The sequence below is a fragment of the Tachypleus tridentatus genome, chromosome 3, assembly GCF_004210375.1.
Source record: "Tachypleus tridentatus isolate NWPU-2018 chromosome 3, ASM421037v1, whole genome shotgun sequence".
Lineage (NCBI taxonomy): Eukaryota > Metazoa > Arthropoda > Merostomata > Xiphosura > Limulidae > Tachypleus > Tachypleus tridentatus.
Genome location: NC_134827.1, coordinates 23,305,589 through 23,329,542, shown reverse-complemented (window position 1 = coordinate 23,329,542; position 23,954 = coordinate 23,305,589). Strand labels below are relative to the sequence as shown.

General features: G+C 30.7%; 1 protein-coding gene across 2 annotated transcripts in view; it reads right to left on the bottom strand.

Moving 5' to 3' along the window:
• The window catches only part of LOC143246531 (uncharacterized), a 43,950-nt gene extending 28,699 nt beyond the window's left edge, over window positions 1-15,251 (bottom strand). For both annotated transcript variants that reach the window (XM_076493393.1, XM_076493394.1), the window contains exons 1-2: window positions 15,113-15,251; window positions 455-2,483 (exon numbers count right to left, since the gene is read on the bottom strand). In XM_076493393.1, the coding sequence (XP_076349508.1) occupies window positions 455-2,400 (1,946 nt within the window). In that variant the 5' untranslated portion in view covers window positions 2,401-2,483; window positions 15,113-15,251. The remainder of the gene's footprint in view (window positions 1-454; window positions 2,484-15,112) is intronic.
• Window positions 15,252-23,954: the final 8,703 nt, after the last annotated feature.

The window sequence follows — 23,954 nt, the reverse complement described above, 5'->3', positions numbered from 1 at the left end:
TTACCTTTTTTCCCTTTGTTGTCATTATTCACTTAACAATCCTAAACTGTGTTTTAACTTAATCAGTGATGATGAGAAAACCCACTTGTTGAGAAATATATATGTAAAAACATTGTTCGCTCCTCCGCATAAAAAATTTCTCAACCAAAACCTGCCGTTTTTACACGTTTTAACTTATCTTCAGGGTAATTCAGTAAAATCTGTCTGTCTGTCTGTGTGTGTTAAACTCTACAGTTAAACAACTATGGAGCCAGGATATAAATAAGTTTATGTGTATGGTCATCCATAAGATAACATTTTATGTTCCAGTGATCCCTGGATATCATTTAATTTTTAAAAAATATCGTGTATGAAAAAATAGCATACAAACAGTTCTTTAAAATATACAATAAATAACCACTCTATACCAAGTCTTTTTTTTTTCTTTTAGGTGTAACATATTTTAAGCACTTACCGTATAACTGTTGACTCACTAATAAGCTTTTCATCTCCCTCCTCAACAAGTATTAGATCATCAGAAGCTAGACTAGAACATGAAGAACCTATATCTGAACAGGACTTCAGGCTGTCTCCAAAGTAAAATGTATTGCTGCCTCTATATCTGCTCTGATTAGCTGCCTGAAGCTCGGTCAGTTCCGTAACTGACTGCTGTAAAGATGTCATTCCACCGGAAAAATCCTTCTCATTCTCAAAGGCCATTAGCCCTGGCTGGTCTTCAATTTCATCATCAATAAGAAAATCTCTGTTGTCTGAATCACAGGTTGGACTGAAACAACCATGATCTTCAAAAGTGCTATCAGTGGTTTCTTGTGACAGTTGGTTACTTGTAATCATCTGACCATCTTCACTTACAGAAGCATGAAATGGGCTTGAGCATTTTATGGTCCTGGAAACTTGTGCAAGTTGTGTGTCAGAATCTTTACCTTCTGATGCAACTGTAAAATGTTTGACCTGAATTTTTTTTGAAATTCCTTTATCCAACTTAGGAATGGTATATCTTGTCTTTGGAATGTTTGAATACCCATTGGATATCTGCAACCTTTTAGCATTCTGAATTTTGGTGTCATAGACTTTCTTCCAGGCTGCTTTAGATGTTTCATCACTGTTTTTCATAGATGGTATTTTGCTATGAGTTAAGATACCTCGAACTGATCCATAAGATTGAGAAAGTTCATTTCTGTTTGTTTTATTTAATTGCTGTAATTCTTCTTCTCTTCTTTCATGCTTGAAGGTGAAGGTATTTCCTTGATTTTTATTCTGCCTGAAACTGCTGGGAATACGAGAAGAAACACTGTAACTGTTTTGTATGTCTTCACTTGAGTCTCGAAGTTTTACTCTGTTTGAAGATACTGATGGTTCTTTATTTCTTCTTGAAATTGAAGAGCCTTCAAAGGAACTAAAGCATTCACCATCTTTGAAAGCATTAGAACCTTCTAGTCTTTCACATTCACTGAAAGCACTTCCAACTTCAAAATCTCTGTCTACAAGTTGACTATGTGATAAGGAAGAAAATCTTTGGTTTCTCTCTGTTTTATAATCACCAAATCGATTCAGCCTTTCATCTGAATCACTTACAACATAGGAACCATCATTATGCTTTTCTTTTTTTGCAGTAGAATGGCTTGGTATTTTAGTCTGTAATTGCTCTGAAGGGACAGGCAATCTTTCTTCATCCTGTTGATCTAGAGGTTCTCTTAAACCACTGATAAAAGATGGTAACTTGGAAGGCTTATGGGATATACGTGAAGGTAGTCCAGACTTTTTAATTAAGTTTTTCATTTCAATTTCCTTATCAATACTGGTATTCAAGTTATCTTCCACTTTATAAAAATTGCATTGGGTATTAGAGTTACTAGATATTTTATCTGAAACTGATTTGATTGTTAATTGTTCAGAGTTTTCTGATACTTGTTCTCTATCCTTATTTTGGGTGTTAAGTTTAGAATTACGAGTTAACATACATTCCAAGTTATTATTATCATTTGTGACAAGTGAATGTTTCATATTACATTTAATTAAATTAGAATTAATAGCATCTAAATTTGGCTCTAAAACATTAACATCCGTTGGGGATGATTTATTACATTCTTTGAAACGTTGATGGATTCCAGTAGAAGCTGATGTTGGAGATATGTTGTTTCGTCCTACACACCTAACTGAACTAGATCCGAGAGCTTGGAGTTTAGAAGGTCTATTTTTTGAGGTATTAGATGAAAGAGGAAGATTTTCAATGCTGCCCTCATTCCTTTCTAAAGCACTGTTTGACCTTGTTGACTGGGGAAGCTTACTTCCTGAAAGGGGTCGCTTGTTTGGACCAAATCCAAAAGATTCAGGAACATTTCGGCCGTAAGGAGAAGGTCTTATAGATCTCGGGGGGATCCCACTTTTTATGGACTCCATTGGCAGACTAGGATAATAGTAACTTTCAGTGCTTACTTTTCAGGAGTAGCACGCCCCCATTAAAAGAATAGTGAATTCATGTGCTACAAAGAAAAAGAAATTATGTTCAAGACACATGGATTTTACTTAAAAGTATACGAGAAATAAAACAAATTTTCAGATATGAATTTGCATGCACCTTGAAAATACATGAGGAGCTAGGCAGTTAGTGTAATCTTATAATCCATTAATGATATGGCTCATTAATTATATTCAACTAACTAATTATTCTCATTCAATCACATTTAACTAATTGATTATTCTCAAGTAAGACTTCAATAGCTGTAATAATTTTAATCACTAATTATGGTCAATTTATTTTTGCAAACTGGGACAACAACCTCAAGTTATTTAAAAACTGAGTTAATTTATTAGCTCTACATACCTGTAATCTTTATTAGTGCAAACAGAAGAACACGTAAAAACGTACTTTATACATACAAGAAAAAATTGAAAACTTAGTTCTATATCCTATACTCTATATTACTTTTCTTTTTAGCCATGTAGCAATAAGATACTGCAGACATCTACAAATGTCTTGTTTTATAGAAATGTCTTTTGGATGTAAAGATTTTACCTAAAATGAAAATCACATCCAAGTGGATGAATGATTATGAAAATATTCAATTGAAACTTTTGAAAGAGATAATTTTAAATGTTTTAGACAACATTTCATATGCCAGTAACATTATGATTTTCTGCTTGAAGCATTTTATGCAAAAAAATCTTGAAAACACTAGTACTAGTCCAAGGAGTATGGATGTTTTACTTAGATCTGAAGAGCTTATAAGAGTAAGTACAGATGGAAAGAAATATTATATTTAATATTTAAATGCTTTATGAGTATCTCATATTAGATTTTAGTAATGGTCTAGAAAACTGGAATTCAGTAAGAAAATCTGAAAAACAGGATAAAAGTAGTTTTCCAAACCAAACTGAAGTGGAATTCTACACAAACACTGTAAGCCAAGATAAGTGAACTAGGATCACAGTTCTTTTCTCAACACCTGTTTTGAGATAACAAACATGTTATCTCAAAATGAATGACACATGACCATACAAGCACAAAGACAAACAACACTGGCAGACCATTTTCTTTCAACATGCTATTCTTCCAGTCTTGGAACGTGAGGCAAAATAGATTTCCGACACATTTATGGGTTATAACTTCAAATTTATTATAGCATAACTAAACTGTTGTAAAGGCAGCCATAGAAGTATAAAGAAACTTGTGAACATTGTTAACATTATAGTTTATTGTATGTACAAGTATCAGGACAAAAACTGTTAAAGATCAAACTAAAATTAATTTACAGATAAATTCATATTTCAACAGCACACATACAGAAATAGTTGCATTTATGGATAATCTGGAGCAAAAAATATAAAAGCAGATCCATTCACATAATTCATGTGTGTAAAACTTCAAGAAAATAACCTTTAAATCATTATAAAAAATTAAAAATCCACATTTTTTGTTATCTAAGTGCCAGAAGATTACAAAATTTCTAGTTCTGAGAACACCCTACTTTAAATACATTTATTTTTGAAATTGTAAATTATAATTACAAAAGTAAAGCACCTGCAGATAAACTGTCTGGAATAATTTTACTATATAGTAAAATTTTCATTTGGTTTAGACAATAAGTTTTATAATTTTGAACACTTCTATACTTTATTTTAAACAGTACTCAAGCATTCTTAACCAAGATAAAAACTCATGTTGAAAATATGTTCGAGTCTCTCATAAAAAACAAACAACATAGATAACAGATAATAGTTTGATATACTTAAAATTTTATTTTTTAGAATTACATTGAAAACCAAATAGATATATGAACTTACATTGATACTGTCACTCTGGACTTTTCTTGCAACATCAAGTTTTACAAGCAGGAAGGAAATATATAATGTGGTATTATTATGGTATGAACCTTACTTTCCACAAATAAAGCTGGGTATGTGAAAAAGGAAAGAACTTTCTTACACCATCCAATATTTTTACTTATGTCACAATACTGCAGATCAGAAAACCATTACCCACTAAATATCCTTAACTAATGTTTGTTGTTTGTAAGTAGGTTATTTGATGTTTTAATGCACAAAAAGCAAGCTTTCAATTAATAATTTTATGACAAAGAAGTGATGAATGAATCATTTATGAAACATTTACTATCAACTAATATTGGTCAAATGCAGATAACTGGAATTGTCTAGCACAAATTGATAAACATTCAACTGGCTTATATGATAAAAACCTGGTAAAACTGTACAATCTGTTAAAAAAAACTATGGGTTTGATCTTTAATGTAATTTACAAACTGCTTTATAAATACCACTTACCAACCAGTACAATTTTTCTACTAATGTTCATCATACCGTTTGATACTTAACAAGTAAGCTGTATGTGTAAGCTACTGAATTAAAGCACAAAACTCTTTCAATAACCGTTTGACACACATCCAGGTTATACTCTTAAAATTAACTAGCTTGAGTAAACACACCCATATTATTGGTGGAGATTTTCATGTTAAGGTTTCAATTTTAAACTGTTCAGTCACCATGCCTAATCCAATGAACACAAGTAGTTTCATAAACATTTTGCTTTAATATAATGGTTGGATAATTTCATGTTTTCTCTACTACTTCAGTCCAAAAAACAATACCTCAGGCAATAAAAATAATGCAGAATTATTTTAGCAAGATGTTAAATGTTAAGATAGTACCCACATCTAACTAGTGACTTATCTGCTCAGTTAAATGATAGTTTTAATATTTTGATTACTGTATTTCATTTTGTTTCAACAGCACCTAGTACTAAAGAAAAAACATTAAAATGCAATTGTAACAAGAGGAGACAATATTGACGTTCACTAATGAAAAAGAGGCAAATGGTAGGTTTTCATTCTGACATTTTTATTCAGTTTCAAACCTTAATATTTAATTGTAATGTACATGGCATTTCATGAACAAAGCAGTTCCTGGTATATAAAATAAAACTGTTAAAGTGAAAGAAAGATCAGGCACTTCAGCTGTTACAAAAACATGCAACAACCAGAGAAAGAAGTGACTTGATTTTTCAACTGAACAAGATTGCCACAAATAATTTTTCAAATTAATTTTTTTTTTTGCGATACTTTATCGCTCTCTGGAGTGTGGCCTGTTTTTGAAGAAAAAAATGTCTAGTCACTTTTCCCTCTCTCACCATGGGCATCCTTTACAGTCCAATTTACATGATTTTTAGTGAGTTACATTCAAAACTTAAACTACTATTTTGCTCATTCATGTCATACCAATTAGCATGGCAAAAACTTGTAGCCAATACTTTAACAGAATATAAGTTTTAAATTTTATAAAGGCAATACTGAAATAGATCCTGAATTTTCTCTAGACTGAGAAATGTGATATTTCTCCTCTCGGCATCCTTTCTTTAATTTATCATAACCCCACAAAAAAAAAATATAACAAATAACAAATTACTTTTAGCATTTAGATAAAGAACAATATTTGTAGCCTTCAATTTGTCAGTATATCAGCAAGCTCTAAACAGCATTTGAGTTTCACTTAGAAAACAAACAGTGCTACATAAAAAATGATATAACACATGGATAAAGCCTGAAAGTCTTTCAAGGTCTAACCACAAACAAGTATCTGTGGAAAAGAAAAAATCATGAGAGAAAAAATTCCATGACCCCTTCTAACTACCAAGTTTGGAAAACAAAACCAAAAGGATATTTCTGTAATATCAACAAATGTCAAACAACTGAGTGTTTAAGATTTGAAAAAGTATTTGTTAAGAAACAATACAGTATGTGGATCAGACCTAAAAGTATCTTGAAGACTAAGCAAAAATGATCATTTTGTGAAAAGTTGTTAAAAAATATCTAATCACTTTTTCCAGATACCAAATTAATGACAAGACATTTTAAGACAACATAGAAATAAAAGAAAAAAATGAAGTTGCTTTATTATTTTAACAAAGTACAAGGTCAGAATCTTTCAGCGTAAAATTCAATAACAATTAGAGTAAGAAGCAATTGTAAAAAAAGGAAGCAAAATCCTAGAGAACTTCATAAAAAATATAGCTCATTTTATGTGAAAGGAATGGGTAGCACATGAATTTTATAAAACCTGCCAACTGTAAACACACATACATGTAGCAACATTGCTGATATACATCTGTACTAAAGCAGTGATGCATTTCATGATATTTTCAAATACTTCAAAAAATGTAAAATATAATTTTATAAAATTCCTTGTGTGGCATACATTCATGCAATACAAAAAGCTGTGCACATTTAGCAAATGCATAAGACAAGCTACACAATGACACTTGACCAAAAAAAAAAAAGGTATATGTGAAGTATAAACTAAGATGCATTCCAGGTGGTGTTCGGAATCAATTGTTTATCTACATACACAGACACAATTGCAGCATACAGAAAGCTATGGGGAAGCTTATGTTAACTTCATTAGAAGCAGGAAATGAGTTATATAAGATGAATTAACAAAAAAATTAGAGATTCTTAGTGAAACTTTGATCATAAGAAAGAAGAGAAATAATGCAAAAGGGCTGCTAATTTACCATATTTTTTCATAACCAATTATTGAATTAGTTTTGGTTTTAATTCCAAGGTTTATAAGGAAAATTTTCTACAGTAAATTATGGTTGAGCATATTTCACTTAATGCATTAACCCTTTCATCTTGGGTATTCTTTACTACACATGAAAAAATTTTAGTGTCTTGCATTTAAACTTTTATTAAAATACTTTTTGTTTATGTTATACTAATTAATATTTCATAAAATCTTAGCTAACAATCCATATTTTAAGAGTATACAAGTTTCAGTTCTAAGTCTACAAGGCAATATTTAAAAAAAATCCTGAATTTCACCTAAAGAGACGCGACATTTTCTTTAGGCATTTTGTCTTCTCCATTTTATCCATCACCCCTTGAAAAAGTACAAAATTAAATGTAAATTATTCTCTATAATGTTTTCATTGCTCAGACAAACCATAATTTTTATAGACCCCAATTATGTTTGATTACAAAGCTACTGAACAGAAAATCACATGCCTCCTGTCACATCTCTTTCATAATTTGTTAATAGTTCTCCATTATGTTTAATTATATATTATCTATAACTGACAGAAAGTCAAGGTTTTCACCTATCAAGTAACATTGTATCACATTGTGTTCTGAACAGATAGTCAATTTCACTCAGGGTACAAGCAATGTTCCAGTGAGAAAGTTAACAACTAGCTTGGATGAATTTGTAATGGCTCCTAAGAGTTAGGAGAAATTTTCTAATTTTGGACATGATTTTAGTCTGTGTTCTTCTGTGCATTACTTAAATAAAAATTTAGTACATTGCTACCATTAATATAAAGTAGTAGGCTTACATGTCCTTGACAATCAACAGCAAGAAGAGACTATTTATTGTAAAAGTAATTCAAAGGTAAAAATAGGGAGCTTTTTATGTTGGATAATATTCCATTAGATACACTAAATAATATAATAATGCTTCATGAGGTATGCACATGAGCAGTGCATTGGTAATGTAATTTATTGTAACATGAGCTGCATGTACCCTGAGTGATTTACCACTTATAATGATGCAGATAGTAGTTAGACATTACTCAAGGGGCAATAAAACAATAACATTTAATTATAAATAGATGTATATTGTTACAAGCTTAAAGCTACTTAAAATAAACATGTAGTTTCATGTTACAATTTAAAGTCATTCTAGAAAGAAAAAGAATTGTAACTTATTTATTTCAGTTTTTAATGGTTACAAGATTGGTCAAATTGACCAACCCCATTTTAAGATAGGGTAAAGAAAATATAAACTTTTACTAAAAAAACAACATTTGAAACCTATTTAGGAGAATTTAGAAATTACACAAAGAAAATGAGATTTGAGATAAGGAAAAGTATTTTTAATCTTAATATCAATATTAATTTGCACATGAACTATTAAAAAGAAATTGATATATTCACAGACAGGGAAAAGACATTCAGAAAGAGGCAATAATACTATTGTAGCAGACTACATTAAGGCAGGCATTTGTTCCATTATTTTCTTTGTTTTAATTGTTACTTAATGTTATCCAATTTGTAGTGGTTTTCTTTTACCCATTTGTGTTTAATTACAGCAGATTAAAACTGGGTTTCATGGTGTAAATTACAAGTAACACATAGTATTGCTGACAAGTTTTCACATCATAAAATTATCTATTTTCCTGATGTTATTACATGAACAGATTACAACTGTTGTAGTATACTTAAATACTCGGTGTTGTATAAATAGTATATTGTGCTTCAGATTTAGTAACACCTACTAAACTATTTGCAGTCCTGCAGTATCTGGATATTCAAATTATTTCAAGTTTACTTTGAAGTCACCTGTACTTCTTTCTCTTTGCATGAACAAAACCTTATACTAGAGACAATAACCTCAAATGTAACTTCTGCCAATTGGCACACACACCATAGGTTCAGAACCATGAGGCAATCAAGAAAGATGCATGTAAGACTGTAATCTGAAAATATACAATCTACAAGTCAATATTAACTTGATATATCATAATTGGATTACTCACGCAAGTTTTTGTTTAAAATTTCTACGAGTGTACAAAATATATGCTTTCATGATTCCACAAAACCCTCTAAAAGCATGTACATAAACTTGCAAGTTTTATTTTATTTTTTTAAAGACACATCATCTTAGTCCTTATAAATATGGCAACGAAAAATGGAACAGAAGGGTAAAAATCAATAAAATTTACCTGAGTAACTACCAATCAATACTTTTCCAAGTTATTTACTGGCAAATAGTGGCATCCCTTTGAAAATGTTTTTAAAAGTGAACATGAGCTTCCATCCCCCCTTCAACTTATGTTTTTCATGCTAGTGAAAATGACCCCTTAAAGTCAAGTAGACTTTGCAATAAATGTGAAATACAAGAAAAGAAAAAGCCAATGAATAATCCATGGTTCCAAATTATTTCTCTAGGAGTAAGATTTGGATAAAGATCACACTGCGAGAACTATGAGAAAACAAAGATATTGCCCTAGGTTATTCAGGAAGCATCTATAAAAGCCCCATGGGTTAAAAGTGGAAAAAAACTTACATAGTGTACTAAAACAGTTGTTTCTTATAGATTTATTTACATATATTAGAATGAACATAGATCTGTTTTACTTCCCAACATACAGTACAGATTGCAACATTGCACCTGCACTTCTAGCAGCTTGTTAGATACAAATAAAAATTTAAATTACTGTTTAGTTGAAATCAAAATGGTTTACTTCTCACTGTGAATGAACTTTGAAAAGATCATTTATTGTACATGATGTTCAAGACATATTATTCATGTATAAACTGTTTAAAAGAAAATGGAAAAACATGACTAAACTGATTAAAACAAGACTTTAATATAACCTACAAGGATAACAATGGATCTAAAAGCACAGTTATGCTGTACTCTCAACTAAACTATTAAAAAATATTCAAATCCATCCTTTGTCACTCAAATATTTATTAAGCCTTCTCTTAAACTTACTACTTCTCTCATATATGATGACTACCCATTCCAAAAAGCAACCACTTTGTTAGAAAAATAAAACTGTCTTAACTGAAGATGACAGTACTGTGGAAAATTTATATTTATATTCCCTAGTTCTACTATTCTTCGCATTAAATATGAAAAACATACAATACATCAATACCATCAATTCCTTATACAATCTTAAATATCTCATTCACATCTCCTCTAACTTTTCTCTTTTCAAGAGAAAGCAATCTGAGAGACTTCAGCATTTCCTTACGAAATTGCTGCCATCCAAGAAATGATTCTAGTAGCCTTCCTCTGAACACAATACTCCAAATGTGACCTAAACATTGACCTATGCCTTTATTCCTGCTGTTCTAACCATCAAGTATGAAAGAACATAATGCACAACATTAAAAATTATATTATGAATTTTAAACACTTCAATCAGATCTTTATACTTTTTATAAAAAAAGAAAACAATTTCAAATATCTTAATCTGTTCTTATGTGACAACCTTTCCACCCAAAGTATGATCCAAGTAGCCTTCCTCTGAACCCCACTCAACAAATCAATGTCCTCTCTAATGTAAGAAACACAAAATGAATACAATAATTCAAATGTCAGGTAACCAGCAGAGCAGCATATGCAAAGAAATTATAACCTTTCTAAACTTCTATTAATTATTCCTGTAGATACAACCTAAAATCATATTTGCCCTACAACTAGCAATAGCACATTCCTTGGAGAGCTTAAGAAACAGAACTGGAATATTAAGTTCCTTTTCTTTCATGTCACTGTTAACATTATTCCTATCAAAATTATAATTGAATATGATAACCTATATTTACTACAATTAACAGCCATCTGCAATTTATTTGTCCAACTCACCAAATGATCCAAAACTCATAAATTACACTTTTTGTAGGTGATCCTGTGTGCTAACTACTTAACGTAAATCACCAAATGATCTAAATTCTTTGGTAAAAAGAACAAACAACAAAACAAAACACACCCTTATGACAACCAGCAACAGCCAAGACATTAAAATTACCAGCCAATATAAGTAATTTTTTTAATACACTTTTAGTCCGATTGTTTGTTTTAGCACAATGCCATATTATGTTATCTGCTGAGCCCTATGATATTCCTTTCGTGATATTAGTCCAGTGTCACTGAGCTCCATTTATAACACTTCTTTGATTTCTTTCATCCAACCACTTTCCTATCAAACAAGTCAACCCATTCCAGACATTTACAGTTTTTTTTTTTTTTTTTTTTTTTTATGTGGCATCTTGTTAAATACTTTTTGAAAACGTGGATACATCAAATCCACACCCTTAAGCAATAACTTTTTCAAAAAATCTCAGAAGATTAGTAAGGCAATATTTTCCTCTATTGAAACCACATTCAAAATACAACAAAATGTTTAACCATGTTAAATGACTTTTCAATGCATCTTTTATCAAACTTTCAGTTTTCCAACTCACCAAATGATCCAAAACTCATAAATTACACTTTTTGTAGGTGATCCCGTGTGATCATTATTAGGCCTATGATTACTGGACACATTTTACAATCTTCCTAGGAATGAGGAGTAATATTAACCAATTTCCAATACTCTGATGTCATACTATAATAAAACTCTTGCTTCCATGATACTGGAAAACCTTTTTTATTATGTGATATACAACCCACTATTTCACATAATTTTTATCCCATGTAGGGGTCATGTTTTTCTTATTTTGCTTCCACTTCTCATCACAGAGAACTTTATTTTTCTCCATTCTCAGGGTGCAGGTATGATGTCATGAATACATCTCATGTGGATCTAATACACTGGTGCTATCTATATACTAGTACTGTCTGTTGTATGTCTAAATAAATACTTCGTAGGGTGTGGATATACACATTTTTGTGGGATATTTTTACCACCACATTGCAGTTGTTGATAGACTTTCACCAAATTTGGCATGAAGGTTTGTTGGGTCCATGAGGTAATACATGCAAACTTTACAGTTTCACATTTTGTATTTTGCTGTTTTTAAGGGCATTCTGTTTGTTTTTTTTTAATCATGCATAGAGGAAACAATTTTTCATGTCCAAAGATAACCTTTTATTAATCAAGAATTTACACAACTTCCATCCAACAAGAGCTGGTTTACATAATAGTTGAGAACTTAAACTAATACCAACCTGCATATATATTCAATTAACTTTCATCAAGATTTTTGGGGAAACATTAAATTTAAGGATAATTATGTTGAAATTATGATAATGTACACATTTTTTGATAGATTTAGTTATACCACACTATTACTGATATTTGGTTATTGAAGCACATTATGCTGAAGTAATAATAATTTAGCTAACAGTGATTTATAAAGATAAGAGTTTTATTTTGGGGGGGAGCATGTGCTTTGACAGAACACAGGTCTGCATGAAGAAGACAGAGAAATGTTCTGTATAAACATTTCATTATACTTTTAGATTACTCCTTATCAACTTAATATTACCAAATATCCAAGCCTATTTTCTGTCATTAACTGAACCTGAAATTTGTTTTTTATTTATATTTTATATACACAAGAGCTGTCATTTCAGTTATTAGCATGAAATGTTATTAAATAGCTATAAAAGAACTACAAGTACAATTTATTTAACAAATATAAACAATTAGAAGTAAGAATTACTATAATTTTTAAACAACATTACAAAAATCTCTTAGCAGAAATTAATAGGAGAAAATGTAATTTGTGAAGAAAGCAAAAACATTTGTATATTTGTTATCTAAAAACAAACACAGGAGGAAAAAATAACTGTACATTTCAATGTTTTTATAAAATATTACGATAATTTCACCACAGTTTAATTTTTTTTGAAAACTTAGTTACAAATTAGATTTATAAAGTAATGATATGAAAGGTATTGAAAAATATGACCTGACCATGAAAAGATAAAATATGACTACTGACATATATGAATATGACTACTATATGTATAAGGGGAAAGCTGATTAGGTACAATTTTAAGTACTGCACTAAGTAATCAAGTCTACACATTAATACTACAACACATCTGAACATCAGTTTGTTATTTTTAACAGCTTATTTTCAGCATAGTTTCTTGGGTACTTTATGAAATATAAAAAAACACACTGCCATCCTTTTCCCTTCTTCTATACTTCAAAATTAGAAAACAAAATTTTACTCTAACACACATCTGTAAGACACAATTTTACTTTGAGTCTAACAAAATACTTCAAATTTACCATTTTATTATTTTACTGACTAAGCAACACTATGTAGCATATTCTCAGAGAGTTAGTAAATTACCTATAAAGTAATCTCACATTTATGATATCCAATGTAAATGTCCAATGGGAGGCAGTGAGATAATTATGATAACTACAGCATATGAAGTTAACTATCTCCAAGTATGTTAAGTACTGGATCAAACAACTAAAGTAGCCTTAAATGGATAGTGGAAAATCAATACCTCTTATGTGTTTAATAAGTTGACAGAGAAAAAACAACAATCATATTGATGCACATAGTAATCACACTTGTAAAGCTGATAAATTGTAAGCAGTTCATTATGGTATAAGTATCTATCTAAATATTCACTTACTGGTTAAGGTATTTTGTCTTATTGTTAAACTAGGTTTGTTTAATATTATGTAAATGAACAATAAAAGTTCTACCAAGTATTGTGTAATAAAAATTCTAAGTAGAATTCATAACAGTGATAATTTCTAAAGAATTATATGATCAAATGCTAATGGTAAGGCTTATGGAATTATCACCATCAGCAATTTCCAATTTTTCTGCTTCTTTTCTGCAGCTAGACCCCCATCTTGCCCTTTGATTATAAAAAGACTAAACATGTAGTGTTCTAAAAGAATAACAAAAATCCAACAGTGCTAATGTAGTAAGTTATCTTTTATTCTCTTCCTTTTGATATGTTGGCCATGTTAGTAGCTTAGTTCACTTTCATTCTAGTATCTTTAGATTTAGAAAGAGTAGGAAAGAATTTGGTACACAGCAGTGTCATATAGGACAAGGGTTAGTGACATATTATAAATAAGCCTAGTTTAGTCTAGGAGTAAGACAAACTTATTTACCAACATTGAAATGTATCTCTTTTCTACATAATAAATAACTGAAACATTAATAGAAGGCTTCTTAAAACAACATAATATTTATTAGAATGCTAACAAGTTAAACAGAATATACAATTCAAAAGTGTCTGACCTAAAATTAATCAAACACAACTAAACTTTAAACTTTTAAGTTAACAATATAACTTCTATAAGTTTGGAAAATTCCTGACATTATAAATTACCATAATGGCATAAAGATCTGAATAATAATACCACACTTTCAAATTCTTTGATTAATTGTAATTTGTGATACCTAACTTATAATTACAGATCCTGAAATGTTTAACTTAGTATTTAATTTTCTTTTATTTTACTTGTTAGCACTAAATGAAGTGATGATAATGCAATTAAACAGAATGATATGGGTCACTCACTTATTGCCAAAACATATGATCTACTATTTTACATGTGACAACTAACACATTAACACACCTACAGGCTATAGTTAAAATTAAAGTGTGAAAGACCTCAGTGTTACTCAGAGTCATTCATTTTGTTTCAAATTAATTCTAACACTCACAGAATGTGACCTGGCATCACGTATAAATAAATTCAAGAGGCATCTCAACTAAACAAAAGAGGGAACGTAAAAATATAAAGACTATAATATGTGAAATATCAATATAATAATAAAACATATGAAGTAATACTATTACTAATATTAGTAATCGCAATACCGCCTCACAATATAACATTATTTCAGTACTTACTTAACTAGGAAACTAAATATAATAGTAATAAGAAGTATAAAAGTAATTAGTAAACTATATTTGCATTAAGGCTAGATAACTTAATATTTAACTTTTGCATTTTAATTAATGTTTTGACTTTGACTTTAAAGTTGATACGCAGTTTGACTCTACATAAAAGGAATAACTTCAGTTAAGTTAAGAAATCTCTATTTACATCTATATACCTCTAAGACTACATTATATATGTTAATTATAAGCTCACCTTCTCAGTTTTGGGACTGTTTTTCAAAGCCTCCAATATGAGTTTTAGGTATTAAGTACCAAAATTTAATCTAATCAATCTCTACCGCAGCATCTTTATCAATAACTATCATCCACTTCTATCGATTTTTTCAGCGCCCTCTGTTACCAACGTATATTTAATGACAAGTATATATAACATATTTTTATGACATTACAAAACAGAAAAAGACATGAAACATTCGAACGAAGTAAGAATGAGTAAATCTAATTGGAAATATAAACTAAAATTGTAATACAAATTTGAACCTGTTAGTCTATACAAATGAAATGAATTAAAGAAGCTGTAGAGCGAAACATTGAGTGTTTAATTAATTAAAAACATTTTGGTGTTATAAGGTTTTTATTTCTAGTATAAATATGTCTTATATACACTAATATGCACAACAGAAATTAAAAAAAAAATGTGATGAACTACCATAGTTACTATCGGTAAAGAAATGGTAGCAGCAATAATCGTTTGCTTGCAGTTAAGTACAAAGCCACACAATGGGCTATCTGTACTGTGCCAACCAATTGTATCGAGTGTATGTGTGTTTTCATATAGCAAAGCCACATCGGGCTATCTGCTGAGTCCACCGAGGGGAATCGAACCTCTGATTTTAGCATTGTAAATTCGTAGTCTTACCGCTGTACTAGCGGGGAACCCAATTGTATCGAAGCGCGGTTTCTAGTGTCATAAGTTGTGATATAGCGAATTATACTTTTAATGTATTGTGGTTGTGCTTACTGTTTATTTGTTATTTTGTGTATAATTTGTTCAACTACGACTTTTAATTTATATTAAAGCACTAGCTGATCTTCTAGTTAGAGCATGTTTAATTTGATTACGTTTATATACACCAGGACACGGTTCAGTGGCCATATAGACCCAGTTTATTTTAACGAGTAAACATACCAGAATGTGGCTTTTGCCAAGATATTGTGAAAGTGCTTAAATGCCCATATTTATGCCTTCAAATTACTGTTTATGATAAATTATTATGACAGTTTTGTTGCTTTAAACTAATTTTATGAAATAATTATGATAAAAGAGTATTGAAGCCCATAATTACTAGTTAAACTATATTATTACCCAATAATTAATGGCCTGTTAGTGTTAACTAGCTGTTGGAAAAGTTTTGGAAAGTCTAATAAAAATGCTTTGCAAAGTTATTAAACATACATACATAGTTTAAAACCTTATTGGATAATCAAAATAGCTACTGTAAAATATTTCCTTGTAAATCTTTTGACATTTTTTGAAAAGGTTATTGCTTATGTAAATGAGAGTAAGGATGTAGATTTGATGTATCTAGATTTTCAAAAAAGCCTTTGGCAAGATGTAACATAAAGGCTTCAAAAATATATCTACAGTTAGCTAATTGTATAGAAAAAAAAGAAGGTTCTTATAAATGGAGCTCAGTCATGCTGTATTTATATAACAAATAGAGTACCTCAAAACTAAGTCTTAGGACCTTAGCTGTTTTTTTTTACTTACACCAGTCACATACATGAAGGAAAGGACCAACACATTATTTAAATTTGCTAATAATGTATAGGTATTTGGTGTTGTTGCTAACTGTGCAGAGGATCCAACTACTTCACAAAAAGAATAAGAATCATTTAATGAGTTGGATGAGTAAATGACAGATGGGTTTTACTTTTAATAAAGGCCAAAAAATACATGTGTGCATTTAGTAGAAGCTTTTTAAAATTTATATTATAATTAACAACAAGCTCGAAAATTTACATCTGGCTGTATTTGAACAAGTCTATTTCATATAACTTTAGGGGGCCTCTTTGCATTATATTCCCATCCAAATTGTACTTTTAATTAAAATTATGAAATTAGATGGGAATACAATGTAAAGAGGCACCCCGAAGTTATATGAAATAGACTTGTTCAAATACAGCCAGATGTAAATTTTCGAGCTGGATGTTAATTGTAATATAATCCTTAAAAAGTGTATATTATTGCCAGTAGTGCTGTAGTTATCCCACTTATTTTCCACTTGAAAGGAATGAGTGTGTTATTAAACCTTACCTTTGAAAGGACTTAAGTTTTGAAAGTTATATTTGTTTATGGATCTCTATTTTTAACTGCCTGGTTAGAGTGTGGTTAGAGGCAAAATCAATAAAGGGAATCTGCTTTCTTTACTCATCAAAATATTCAGTATCGTCCTCGCAACGACTTTGACATACCATATAAGAAAAACTGTGTTCTGGTGTGTTATGTGAAACAGAAATAAACTTCCTTTAGCAGTGACGTACAAATATAAACTTTGTGAAAGATTATGTAAATTAGTAGTGACATGAGATGTTATTTCGTGATCTAGGCACTAAATAAAGAAAAACTTTCTTGGTCTTCATCGAATTAGTTCTTAAGATATAGGTATAACAAATTATTATTGATTTTTGCTCGATATTGCTATTGATCTTGAGATGTTAATTTTCGAATATTGTATTTTGGTTTTAGAAATTATTTTTCTTCTCCTGGTTCTTATTCCTAATTCCTTTGTTTATTCAAATAAATAACATTAATATTTATGTTATATTATTTATTAACATTTGTATCATGTCTAGGCAGAGATTTACTGATTATTATTGTTTTTGTTATTATTATTCTTGTTTTGTGATAATAAAACTTGTATTCCAATTACTTGAAACTATTGTTTTGCACTTTTTTTGCTGTTACAGTTTAACAAATTGTTTTTATACGAACCTGGCTATAGTGGCGTTTTGTTTTGGTCGTTACAAGTTTGTAGATTTACTGTTTAGAAAGCAGGAGCAATAGGGCATATATTATAAAATAAACAAATACTGAAAAAGATCTATGTTCTCAAATTACGAGTAACATTTAAATTGATGTTAATTTCACACAAAGCTTCACACAAATGAATAGCTATTTAATTGTTACTTGTAGCTTCATGAAACCTGCTATAGTGCACAGTATTTTATTTTCTCTTGAAATGCCATCTTTTTAATATCATTTGCGGAATGTGACTTTAATTTTAGTTTCGCCAATTAAAAATCTAATTTGATATAAATGTTGGATCCTTCGGCTCTCTCTGTGATTTATATTAACGATATTGACCTTGGAATGACTAACAAAATTTTGAAGTTTGCAGATGACATTAAGATTTTTGGAATGGCTAAGTGTATCAAAGATGCTGCAGACATACAGGGAAATTTAGGTTATTTGATGTATTTGGTCAATAGTGGGAATATAATATTTAATTGTTCAAAATTCAAGATAATGTATGTAGGTTTTCACAATTCAAATTATTGTTACAGTGTAAGTAGGAGTACAATAAATATTATGGTTGATCTTGATGCTGTAATAGAAAAAAATCACTTAAGCAGTATGTTGTAGTTCAAATTAGGGCTAATAGGATTTGGGGTAGTATCCCTTGTATTGTGAATACAAGACAAGATATATTATTGTTTCACTATATAGATCGCTTATAAGGCCTCATTTAGAGTAGTGTGTACAGTTTTGGCTTCTTTTTTCGAGAAGAGCATTCAATTATTGAAGGAGACTCAAAAAAGAGCCACTAGGATTATACCTAGGATGGTAGGATTATCCAATGTGAAGAGAGTAAAATCTCTAAACGTGTTTTATCTGGAGACGAGAAGGACAAGAAGGGATTTGATTGAGATGTTTAAGATTATTAAGAGTTATTGCTAATTGGTTATTTGTGTTTAGCAGTATAACCAACAGGACAATGGATTATAAGTTCACATTTTGGCAGCGTAGGAATTGTCTGCTGTTTAGACCGTACTGCTTTTAGAACAGAATGGTTGGCTTTGGAATGATCTGCCTGCAAAGGTGGAGGCAGAAAATTTAACTAAGTTTAAGAAAAGATGCTCCCAATGGCAAAGCGATATGTCCGCAAACTTACAACGCTAGAAAATGGGTTTCGATACCAGTGGTAAGTAGAGCACATATAGCTTATTGTAAAGCTCTGTGATTAATTGCATACAGAAGAAACAAGAAAAAATTCGATGATACACGAGGAGTAAGGACGGATCATAACTTGTAGCTGAAAGAGATATCTTTGACGAGCTAATAAAATCCTTTTGGTCTCTTTAAAATTTTATGAAATTTATGAATATCTCGTTATTAACAAAAGTAATATTATCATAGTAACGCAAATACCACAAACTCTGTTTACAGTTTAGCCCCAACTGTAAAACATAGTTAATCAAAGTTCGGATGAGAAAGGAACATTGCGATATTTACGCTACAGGAATGTCTTTGACAAGTCATTAGCATCACATAAGTTATATGATTTTTTAAACAGTATTATAAGTACTCATGTAATAATAAATCATATAAAGATAAAATTGTTAGACATATAATTTTATATGCAATATTTTAGGAAATTTCTTTTTGAATATCATATATAACATCAGTTAAAGAATATTCATTGTAATTTCCTTAATGTTTTGAATTTAAGAATATCAATGTTATATCAAAGGCAGAAAAGGTATTTTCTTATTAAACAAAACAAAAAGAATGTTTTCTTACTGTATTTGTATTTATATGAGATTTTTGAAATTCAATAAAATTATTATTATTAAAGTTAATGAGAAGCTGTGATAATACAGTTCTATCAGGGAAACTTTTTGGCAGTTTGAAGCAAATCAAACTAAATAGTCTAAAATGTCACCTATAAGCTAATTTTAATGATTAAATTACATTAGATGATTAGAGTGAATAATTAATAAACGATTTTTAGAAATTAAAACAATGCCTTATAAACATTGTAAGAAAACCTGTAAGAAACAATAAGGAAACGATTCTGTATATCATTACCTCTGTTTGTAGAGCTTAGAACTTTCTTAAACATTTTCCACGATTATTACATTGAAGAATTTTTCTAAAACTTGGCAAGGAACAAAACGTGGACTTCACTTAAATACTTATCATAATAGAGTGAGGGAGTCTTTTGTGGTGCATTATCATGGCTACTGGGACTCTTGGAAATTCTGACAGCTCTGTATTCAGGTTTCAAGTTCTTGGTGGCCCATTATATATATCGGAATCTTCAGTTTAATTTAACTGTTTTAGAAATGTCATTCCCTGGCATTTGTTTTTAAATAATCTTTATTCAGTTTGATTAGTTTTAGAGCTCATTAACCATTCGTATTTCTACCGCTGCATATAGTGTAAAAATGTTCAATTTGATAATAATAAGGTAACTGATGCACATAATCTTATTTATAATTAAATATTAAATTATTTTTTATTTATTTTAAATATAAATTATTTCGTTTGTTTTTTTTGGTTGTAAAAATGATTGTTCACGACTTGTGTTAACAATCTACATGTTACTTTGTTAAATCATCAAAAATGGTACAGAGAATGTCACAAAGGTAATTCTTTTCTGTGTGAACATTACAGCAATTTTAATAATCATCCATTTCCGTACGCGTGTATATTAATTTTGTAGTATTTTATTTATTCGGTTTTCACTAATCTAAAATTATTATGTTACTCTTTCCGAAATAAAACGATAGAGGGTGCTACTAGAAGGCAACCAGAAACAAGATGCTGAGTTCGTGTTAACGTTAAACGAAAATTTTCAAATGGATTGTCTGAGCTGTATCCATCGCAGAGGGATCACACTCAGTAATTTAGTGTTAAAAGATATTCAGTTTATTACTGAGTCACCTGAGTTTTGGTTACAATATTTTCATATGGTTTGGTTTTAAAATAATAATTTCATTGTGATTGAGCACACAGATTCAAGAAATGAAAGATTTGACTTGAATCGTGTTAACCACAATTTGAAGACTAAAATAATTATGGCTTAAAGAAATTATAATCTCTGTTTTCAGGATTTTGCACTGTGCTTTACAAAGGACCATCTACGCTTAGCTGCCTCTAATTTTGGACTATGAAAGACAGACAGTGAATGGAACTCACTTGGCAACTTTTGCGACGCTCTAGTTTGACAGAAAATTAGAGTTCGAGATAGCACTGTTTTTTAGTCCTCGTATATACCAAATTACCACAAAAGAAAAGTTTGTCATCCAGGCCTAAAACTGTTTGTATCAGACAGTGTTTCTCAAAGACACCTACACGTACTTTTTTTTGAAGAATTATTATGCATAGTGATGAAACAATCTAATATTATTCCTCATTAAAATTATCATGGGATATTATGTTGGATAATAATTTAGCCAATTTACTTTTATATTCTTAAAAATATTAAATAAAACTATATCTCTTTATGAGAAGAATTGCATAGACGCACATTTTTTACATTAAACGTCAATAACAAGTGAAACGGTACAATTCAACTGATGATAATGTTGTAACTTATGGTCCGTGTAATTGAAAGTAATAGTATTTAGCTGGAAGAGACCCACTGGCGGTGAAGCGGTAAATGTGATATCTTGTAGCTCTTAAAATCTGGCTTCAATAACCGTGGTGGACGCAATATAGATAACCTATCCTACAGCTGATCCCAATGGTTTAGCGTTAAGACTGAAGGCTTAATTAGCCCCCCAGTAGTTCAACGGTATGTCTAAGGAATTACGACACAAGAAATTGTTTTCGATACACGTGGTGAGTACAGATAGCCATTTGTGTAGCTTTGTGCTTTACTATAAAAAAGAAGCGTATGAAGGCTTACGGGCTCGACATGGCCAAGTGGGTTAAAGCGTTCGACTCGTAACCTGAGGGTCGCGGGTTCGAATCCCCGTCACACCAAACATGCTAGCCCTTTCAGCTTTGGGGCGTTATAATGTGACGGTCAATACCACTATTTGTTGGTAAAAGAGTAGCCCAAACAAGAGTTGGTGGTTGGTGGTGGTGACCTGCTGCCTTCCCTCTAGTCTTACATTGCTAAATTAGGGAGGGCTAGCGCAGATAGCCCTGGTGTAGCTTTGCGAGAAATTCAAAAACAAACAAACAAACTGAAGGCTTACGACGCTATAAATCGGTTTAAATACCAGTGGTGAGCAAAACACAGATAGTTCGTAATGGGCTTAAAAAAAACACAACTAAACAAACAAAAGTTTTGTGCTTAAAAACACATAAACGAAAAACTTGGAAGAAAACAAAAATATCGCTAGCCCTCCAGTTATTGTATTGATTTTTACACTTCGTCATTGTGAATTTTGTTATTCCATCTATGTGAATAATTTTATTTGGATTCAAACAAACCAAGCAATGTATTTCCCCAATATAATAACACTATGATCAAAATAATGAATTCAAGGGTTTTACTGTGTACAGTACATATAGCCTTTGTGTGGCTTTGCACTAGATAAACAAAGAAACATAAATTAACCATTTCGAGTGGTTTGGTTTGGTCTAAATTTCGCACAAAGCTACACGAGGGCTATGTGCGCTAGCCATCTCTAATTTAGCAGTGTAAAGCTAGACGGAAGGCAACTACTCATCACCACCCACCGCCAACTCTTGGGCTATTCTTTTACCAATAAATAGTTGGATTGACCATCACATTATATAGCCCCACGGCTGACAGGGCGAGCATGTTTGGCGTGACCGGGATTCACACCCACGACCCTCAGATAACGAGTTGAGTGCTTTAACCATCTGACCTTGCCGGTCCTCATTTCGACTAGAGTTGTAGTTCTGTTATTGACGTTTAAAGAAACAAAGAACAATGTACATGTGTGTAAATATTTATTCATTAAGCAAAATTTTATAACGTTTACATTATTTTATTTTATATAAGTGTTTTACGGCACAAAGCAGCTAGGCTATCTGCAATTTTATTTAAGAATAAGCAGACTAAACATTTTACCACAACAGACGTAGAGTATATGTCAGTATCTATGCATGTGACCAAAACTATAGAAAAAGTCTTTAAACGTTAATATATTGATAATATTGATACAGAAATGAAATATTGATCGTTTAAAGGCCTTACTGTATTCTTAGGATGCGTTTTAAACTTATAAGAAGAGAGTCTAAAAAAAACAAAACGAAGATAGGCTGAGAAAAACGTCGTAATGTGCGAAGATGAAAAGACAAATACTGGGATTGGTAATTACTAGCAAAAATTCCGCTATATTTCTGCTAGACATACACTGAAAACACTAGACATACAAATGAAGTAAAATAATAGCTTTCGATAAAGGCTAACATAACATTATCATATTTTATGAAACATACACTTTTCTAACTATAGAAATAGGTTGCTATGTCACTTTTTAAAGATTTAGCTATAATCTAGTTTATATTCTCAAGACACCCCATGGCTAGGCGTGGCCTAGTAGTTAGAGCTACAATAATTAAAGTCAATCAAGTTATTTGTTTAAACCTCTTGTGGCGGTAGATACTGCTGATGAAATATTTTCAGTAGTTCAAATTAGGGGCCACCAGACTTGAAACTATTGGGTTATGACCTACATATTTAACCCAATGTACCACTTAGGCTGAAATCACCATACTATCGCACAGGGGCTCAATTTCAGTAATTTTGTTGAGGGGGTGGACAAAGTTGAACCTAATTTCTCCAAACTACATGTGCTGTTTATGACGTAACACGTTTTGGAGCTTATAAATGAAGTAAAACGGTAAGAGCTATAGGCTTGTGAAGAACAAAAAATTAAAAAAATGGACATGTTGACTTTATTTTTTGAATAAATTAATATCAGTATTTTGCCATATAAACAGCTCAAAATAACTAATTAGGGCTTTGGTGGGGCAGCCTTTATCTTCCCTCAAATTTTATATGGCTCACATAATTATACGTGCCATTCCAAGGGGTTTTCTCTACATACTGATCTTTATTTTTTGAAATATTCAAAACATGTGATTACTTCTATTAATAAATAAT